Source organism: Miscanthus floridulus, chromosome 16 (assembly GCF_019320115.1).
Source record: "Miscanthus floridulus cultivar M001 chromosome 16, ASM1932011v1, whole genome shotgun sequence".
Lineage (NCBI taxonomy): Eukaryota > Viridiplantae > Streptophyta > Magnoliopsida > Poales > Poaceae > Miscanthus > Miscanthus floridulus.
In genome coordinates, this window is record NC_089595.1 from 4,014,720 (window position 1) to 4,022,705 (window position 7,986).

At 45.1% G+C, this 7,986-nt stretch overlaps 1 protein-coding gene and 1 pseudogene across 2 annotated transcripts; one reads left to right on the forward strand and one right to left on the reverse strand.

The window, feature by feature from the left end:
- Window positions 1-897: 897 nt before the first annotated feature.
- On the reverse strand, window positions 898-3,461 carry LOC136510169 (uncharacterized; annotated as a pseudogene).
- A 1,268-nt stretch (window positions 3,462-4,729) lies between these two features.
- LOC136514204 (uncharacterized) lies at window positions 4,730-7,768 on the forward strand. 2 transcript variants are annotated; one of them, XM_066508188.1, is made up of 5 exons: window positions 4,730-5,817; window positions 5,893-5,988; window positions 6,346-6,737; window positions 6,821-6,885; window positions 7,287-7,768. In XM_066508188.1, the coding sequence occupies exons 1-3, from the start codon at window positions 5,428-5,430 to the stop codon at window positions 6,346-6,348; spliced, it is 489 nt and encodes a 162-aa protein (XP_066364285.1). In that variant the 5' UTR covers window positions 4,730-5,427; the 3' UTR covers window positions 6,349-6,737; window positions 6,821-6,885; window positions 7,287-7,768. The 2 variants fall into 2 exon arrangements, with proteins under 2 accessions (XP_066364285.1, XP_066364284.1); XM_066508187.1 differs by lacking the exon at window positions 7,287-7,768 and adding an exon at window positions 6,992-7,194 and having other exon boundaries at window positions 6,367-6,737.
- Window positions 7,769-7,986: the final 218 nt, after the last annotated feature.

The following is a 7,986-nucleotide window of genomic DNA, read 5'->3' on the forward strand; positions in this document are numbered from 1 at the left end:
TTGAAGGACCTGACAGGAATAGCTAGAGAGATTGTGTTCTTGCTGAAATTCTTGATATTAGTTTGTGCACTTGTACTAGTGACCAATTTGTATGGAATTGTTAAGAGTGGGTGATGAGTGTGCTTTCTGTACTTGTAGAACTTGTGTGCTGAAATAAATGAATGGAAGTATTAGTGACTTGTATCATTTACTGTGTCACGTGCCCAAATTTACTATGATGTGCCCAAATTTACTAAGAAACTAAGATGATCAAGAGTTGAGCCCTTTTTCTGAGATGCTTGCCGACCTGCTTTAGTGCCTGGCAGCACCGAGAGGAGTTATCAGCCTAGGCAGTCAGTGGTGCCAATCCTTAATGTCCATCCTGCTAAAGGGTATCAGCTGTCTGGTCTCATCTGCTTGATCACATTGACGGCAGCCCATGCTGCAAGAGGGTATCAACTATCCAGCACCAGTTAATATTAGCCAAACTGAAGCACAAGAGATAGCAAAAAAACAATATAAATGCAGGTTGAATTTGTAACATACACAATGTTTTAAATGTAATTTCTATAGCAAAAACACAAAATTGCAGCCACACTTTAGATCTTGCATCTGGAATGCTTTCCATGACTCCAACTCCAGCACAACAGCAACAGAAGAAGCAGTCAATAAATGAGGTTCCAACAGGAGTACATAGATGCAAATTCTGGATACATTCCCAGCACAACAACAGCCACACTTTTGCATCTTTTGGCAAATAGAAGAAGTAGTCAACTTTATTTTGCATTGTCAAGTACAATACCACATACTTCAGTTCCACAAGAAATAAACATTGTCAAGTACAATACCACATACTTCAGTTCCATAAGAAATATACATTGTCAATTACAATACCACATACAATAGACCCTAACAGATTCAGCTCCTGAGGACTTGTTTCTTCCTTGGCATCAGCTTCTTTGCAATTGTCTTCTTTGTTTTTCCTTGGATCTTGCTGGGAGTACTTGTGTCTTCTCCCATTAGACTGTGCATTGGCTGAGGACTTGTTTCTTCCTCCATCAGAAGCAAAAGTTGTCTGACATTTGAAAAAAAAGTTTGTAATTAATGAAATAGAATATTGGACATATGAATGAATAACAAAATATTGGACTCTTGTACCTTCGTGTCAACCTATTAGGACTATCATGCAGTAGTGTTTCCCTTGTTCTGGTGGGACTGGTAACTGGTGGGTCCTGTAGCAGTGTTTCCCTTGTTCTGGTTGGACTTGTGACTGATGGGTCCTGTAGCAGTGTTTCCCTTGTTCTGGTGGGACTTGAGACTAGTGGGACTTGGCCACATTCATTGTCAGGCTCCCCAGAAACATGCTTTTTTGCCCTCTTTGTAGGGACCTTAGCATTTTGGCCATACTTAGTTGTATTCGGCCTAGCCTTCCTTTTTGGTGGTTTCTTAGTCCCATTAAGCCTGCACTTGTAACTAGTTTCTCCATGTCCCAATTCTCCACATCTCTTGCATTTCCTTTTCCCTCTAATCAGTTGCCTCTTACCTTTAGTAGCCTCACTGGCCTCCAATTTAGCCTCTTTGTCAGCTTCATTTGCAGCCTCTTTGGCAGCCTTCTTGGTTTTGCCACCACTGCCTCCTTCCAAACAACCTTTAATTCTCAGTTTCCTGTACCTTCCAACACCTTTTTTAGCAACTGGTGCCTCAACAGGAAAAGGAATATCAACTTTTAGCCACTGTGTCTTATCTGGAAGTGGTTCAATCAGCCTCTTATATGCATTTTTGAACCTCTGCACAGAGTAATAGTCATGAACGAAGTCCTCCAACTTTACATCAGCACTTTGTTGGGCTGTTAGCAAGACCAAAGCATGCCGACAAGGCTTTCCAGTGTGCTGCCATTCAAGACAGGTACATTCATGCAAGGATGACTTGACAACATGTCTATTATGTGTGCTAGTAGTGTCATGTACTTCTACAGCAAAACAACCTGCCTTCACAACGGTCATGTTTCCTAATCCCCTAGTCCTTGCTTTCAGTATAGTTAGGATAGCAGGTAGGATGTTATCCTTGAGTTTCTCTGAAATCAACCTTCTCTTGTTCCATAATACCATTGACATATCTCTAATTTTATCAGCAAGCTCAACTACAGGAAGATCCTTCCAATCTCTAATCCAGTTATTATAAGACTCTGCAAGATTGTTGGTAACATAGTCACACTTAATTTCTTGATTGAAAGCACTTCTCATCCACAACAATTTGTGGTGGTTATGAAGCCATTCCAATACTTCAGGGCAAGCTGTCACAATTTCAGTGAAGAAATATTGGAAAACTTCAGGGCAAGATTGTTGGTAACATAGTCACACTTAATTTCTTGATTGAAAGCACTTCTCATCCACAACAATTTGTGGTGGTTTTGAAGCCATTCCAATACTTCAGGGCAAGCTGTCACAATTTCAGTGAAGAAATATTGGAAAACTTCAGGGCAAGCTGCAGGATACATTTTTGAAAAAAATATCTCCACCAAATCTTTTTATGAAATTCTGCATTAGATGCCTAAAGCATTCTCTATGCTCAGCATTAGGGAAGACATCTCTAACAGCTTTCTCTAAACCTTTGCATGCATCAGTGCAAATAGCAAGTAGTGGTAGTTTTCCTATTGCTTTGTGTAGCTGAGTCATGAACCATGTCTAGTTATCTATTGTTTCCCCATCTATGAAACCAAAAACAACAGGGTACATCCAATCATGACCATCTATTGCAATAGCTGCAGCCAAATGTCCATTCCACCTACCATTAAGTGCAGTTGAGTCTACGCTCAGATAAGGCCAACAACCCTCTAAAAACCCTCAATGCAAGGACTTAATGCACAAAAAAAATCTATGGAAGTATACCTTGCCATCTACCTCCTTTAAGTCAATTTCAATCACACTACCTGGTGACCACTTCAATACCTTTGCCCTCCAGCTGAACAACATTTGGAAGTTGTCCTCCCAGCAACCAAATATTTCCCTCAAGGCAATATTCCTTCCCCTCGCCACTGTGTCATAGTGAATTTCACACTTGTGTTTCTCTTGTAGCTTCTTCTGCAATTCTTTAGGGCCCATGTTGGGAGTCTTCTTAAGGAGGTGAATAGCCTTTGATGCTACCGAGCCACTTGTTGGAGTGGTGGTCTTCCTCCTTGCACTAGAAGAGCATGTATGCCGAGAAATCAAACATGTGACCTACAAAATACCAATGGATTAGATATTGACCAGCAACAAAAAAATGTAGAAAAATGTTAGCCACTAGTTAAACACCTTAATGGTTGTCCCATCAGGTTGCCTCCTTCCAACAATATGCCATGGGCAACCTTCTGCATTGCAGTCCCCAATGTACCGTTGTGGCTCAGATTTCACTATGTGCAGCTCGAACTCCTCATTTATTGCAAACTGCCTCATAGCCAATCTAAATTCTTTCATGTTAGGGTAGACAATGCCAATGTCCATACAAGGGTTGTTTGGGTCATAGACTAAGATTCTCTCCCCTAGCACATGATCACCAACAAGAATGGCAGCCCCAGCTGTGTCAATCTCCTCCTCAACAGTGGCATTCCTATTTTCAGGCCCGTTTTCCATCTCTGTAGAAGCCTGCTGCTCTTGAGATCGATGTTCATCATCCTCGGTTCTCAAACCCAACAGACGAAATAATTGATCCTCATCAATTATTTGTTGCCTGCCCTCACCCTCTTCATCATTTGTGTCAGCAATATGCAGGTTGTCCCAATCAACACCTCCATAATATTCTATAGCCAATGCATTGCCACTAACATCACCATATCCATGGTCTACAGCCTTTGCATTGTGACCAACATCACAAGTGTCTGCAACAGAATCTAATCTAAGCTCAGGCTCCACATCGAGCCTGGATAAAGCGAATGCAAGAAATGTAGTTAAATTTCTATTCGAACAACTCTATCAGCGTTTCGAACTATGTTCGTGGACTACAAATACAAGAGAGAGAGAGAGAGAGAGAGAGAGTGCATACCGAGGAATTAGATCACTCCAACTGCAATCCATGGGGGCGGCGCCAGCTTAGGGGACGCGCCGGCTTGGCGCGGCAACCTGGATGGCCGGGCGGAGGCGGGACGAGGCACCTGGAGCGCCGTGGTGGCAGGGCGGTGCCGGCAGGGGAGGGGAGCGGCGTGGTGGCAGGGCGGTGCCGACTGGGGAGGGGGCGGCGTGGGGAAGGCCAGCGCTGGGGATGGAGGAGAGGGCCAATCCATTTTGCGTTCGATCTGTTCTGATGAAAGTTACAGCGGCCAGGGGTAGGAATGGAAGGAGACGTCTTCTTTTATTTTTTTCCACGAACTAAAACTACCACAAATATATTTCAACGGGTTGCATCCGTTTCATATTGGCAAAATAGCGAAACCACTTTGAGGGATATTAAAACTGCGAAACCCGTTTCTCATAATGGGTGAAATGCCAAAGTCCCGCTCCCTATTGGTGAGTTCCGTGGAGTCGTGGCGGCACGCGTGGTGGCCGGACATGGGGGCATCGACGGCGGCGGAAAGATTGCGTAGGAGCGTGGGTGGGAGAGGATGGCAGGTGGGGTCGGCGTCCGCTAATTCGGAGGCTGACAAGTGGGGCTGTACAAGACTTGCAATTCTCTACCACAGCGATTTATTTATTTTATTTACAAAAAAAAACATAAACAAATTGTATAAAATCCGAAATTTCAGAACCCTCCCGCTCCCGTCCCTTCCTACCAAAACCCCCTTTGCAGAACAGGCAAACCTCACCACCCCTCAATTCCCCCCAATTCCCAATTTCGCCGCCGCGCAAGCGCAACGTGCGGCCGGCTTCTCCCAGCTCGCCGATTGCCGCGGCGCCGCCTCTTGCTCTCGCACCTTCCTGGCCCCGTCCACTGCTCCGGTCACCCGCGGGAAATCTTGGAGCGGGGAATAATCCAGCGGCGACCGACGCGGCTCGAGGCCAGCGGCGTCTTCCCGGAGGAGGCGAGCCGCGCGCGTCGGGGCCTCGGGGGTGCGGTGCGGAAGGAGAGAGCTGCTCCCCATTCTTGCAGCGGGGGTTGGCCTGAGGCAACCGTACCGCACGCACGCCGAGGAGCGCTGCTACAGGACGATCAAGAACGCCTCCATCGGCGAGGCCTTCGCCACGCGCGCCGACGCCACCTGCCTTCTTTCCAAGGAGCGCGTCCGCCGGAACCTGCACGTGCGCACCGTCAACCTAAGCGGCGCCGACGCCACCCCGTCTCCGCCAAGATCGCCCGCCAGTCGACCCGAGCGCCGCGGAGGCCACCCGCCCGTCGACCCGAGCTCCGTCGACGCCACCAGAGCGCGTCCGCCCGGCCCTTCCCTTGCGCAGTGTCGACCCAAGCGCCGCCAAGGCGACGACGACTTCTACCTGGGACCCGTGCGTGCGTACCATCTGTTCTTGTCAACCTTTGGTCATGGGGAACATCTGCTCTCGCCGGAATGGCGGTCCCAATGACGAGGAGAACGCTATGGCTCTGTCATTCGCCAATGCTGCATCTACGGGTGCCAGGCAGGCTGTGATGGATGCCGTTCAGAAGGCCCAGCACCGAGGTAGAGAAAGCGGTGAGATTGTCCCTGCAGAGGCTTTGATCTCGGGTATCCTACCCACCACTACTGCTCAAGTGGCTGCCGCTGAGGGCGCAAAAGAGGCTATAGAGGACAGGGCAAGAGAGCTGAATGTTCTATCCCGTTTTGCCAGTCCTCTCAAAGAGGTGAAGTTCGCTGCAAGTTCTGGTGCCAGAGAAGGTTTGACGGCAGCTGAAATACTGTTCAGGCACGACGACATTGAAGGGCATGCTCGAGAGGTACATCCTGAGAATTATATTGTGAAACTTTTTTCAATTGGAGATCATTACAACATAGCTTCTTATTAACCGCAGAACATGAGCTTGGAGGTTGCCGCCGCAGCAGCAGGTGCAGGGGCTTGGGTATCTTGCTTGGTCGCTGCGCAGACACATCTCACACCAGCACCCAATGTAAGTTTCCCAAAGAACCGCCACTTAGTTCATTTGATTTTCTGTGATGCACTGTTGCCAGGAAACTAATTAGTTTGCACCTGCATTCTAAATCACGGAAGGTAGCCATAGAGGGATTCTATTTGATTTTCTGTGATGCACTGTTGCTCACTAGGTGACAATATATGATCATTTTTTAAAGGTTTGCATGACATTGTTATGAATGTAGCCACCAATCCTTTTTGGAGCACTTGTATGTTCTATCTAGTGATGTGCCTCAATTTTTTTGGAGCACTTGTAGCCATTTGATTGTCCAAAAGGTCTCAAGTTTATTTAATTTACTTATATACCTTGTATTGATCTACATGTCTTGTCCAGTGACGTATTTCTTACACGCAGGCTAGCAAGTATACAGCTCTGTTAGGGTCTATGCTTGGGGGCTCAATGCCCACATCTGCTGCCTTGTATGGCCTGCTCAATGCATCAAGTGATCTCGTGAAGTTATGCATCTTTGGTGGCATTACATTGGGAGTCTTTGTCATCTCATCGGGTTTGATTGCTGGACTACTGGGCACAACGAATGGAACAGTCAGATTCACAAAGATTGCCACTATTACTGCTGTTTCCATAGTGTTGATCTTTTTTACCGTGGTGCTATGTATGCTTTTCGATTCAGACAATTACAAGGCTGTTTGTGCTTGTATATTTCCTATGTTGACCATCCTATTTGTAGTGGCTGCTTTGAGGTATATATATCATAGTTGGAGATGGTAAGTGTCTTAATTACACAATATATGATTTATGCTTACAACTAATATTTCTACATATGCTAAGCAAAATATTTGTTCTGCAGATTTTCCTTTGACATCTTTACATTCGCCAAGGTCAAATAGCTGAGCTTGATCTTCTCAGTAATTGGTATGTATCATTATGTCTGTAACATTTAGATCAACCTTGCAACTAAGTTTTGCATACTACATGCTTTGTTATGTAACATTCAGATCAATAATTTTTTACCCATCAGATTGGTCTTTGTGGCAAAATATACTGTGAAGCTGGACTAATCAATAGGAATCCTTCTAATCATGTTGTCTGGGTATTTGTGGAGTTGGAAATGGTATGAAAGATGGATAAAATCCTAGAGTATGTGGTATTTCTTTTATATGGGTTGTCATCAGGACTTCCGCTTGATAAGAACTTATTTCTGAATTTGGAACAAATTTATGTTACTGGCTAGTAATATTGGTATGTGGTCTTTCCTCACAGACAATGTTTCTTTGGGAATAATATTGATATGTGGGTAATATTATCTAATGCAGGTACCCAGATTGAAACTGTAACAAGGATTTGGGAACAGATCAAATTGATCTTGTTTTGGGGTGAATAAATGTGATGAGGAAGAAACTGTAACAAGGAGTGAATAAATGTGATGAGGAAGAAACTGTAACAAGGGTTTGGGAACACATTGAATTGATCTGCATGTGATGGGGTGAATAAATGTGATGAGGAACAAACTGTAACAAGGGTTTGGGAACACATTGAATTGATGTGCATGTGATGGGGTGAATAAATGTGATGATGAATCTTGGATTCTGCATGTCAATGGAGCTGTCGTTCAGAGTGTTGCACCGGCAATCACTTTCCATCCTTTTCTTATTTCTCTTTTATAATATGTGCTTGCTCAACCTCATGTTTTCACCCTCTGTCGTTCATTTGTTGCTTCAATGTGCTTGAGTTTGGGTGTTGCGTTGAGAAGTATTTTGCATATTTTGACGTCCACGTCTCATCTCCCTTTGCTCAGGTGCTTTCCCTCACATGCTTAGCTTCATGCTGCTCATATGTTAAGTTTCTCCTACAGGAATTCTTATGTGAGGGCGTTTGCACCAAGAGAAACATATGACATGAAAGTAGGCTGTGTCGCACAAAGAGGAAACCAAAATGAAGCCAGAGTTCTGGTATCATGTGAAAGAGTTTGCTGGAACCTATGTAGTATAATCATAGGAAATCAGCGAGTGCAAG

What these genes read in the sequence shown, in the direction of transcription:
- LOC136514204 (XM_066508187.1), top strand. Translation starts at nt 5,428, where the DNA reads ATGGGGAACATCTGCTCTCGCCGGAATGGCGGTCCCAATGACGAGGAG. An exon ending in TTGAAGGGCATGCTCGAGAG is followed by an intron (nt 5,818 to 5,892) that starts GTACATCCTGAG and finishes TATTAACCGCAG; the next exon opens with AACATGAGCTTGGAGGTTGC. An exon ending in ATCTCACACCAGCACCCAAT is followed by an intron (nt 5,989 to 6,366) that starts GTAAGTTTCCCA and finishes TCTTACACGCAG; the next exon opens with GCTAGCAAGTATACAGCTCT.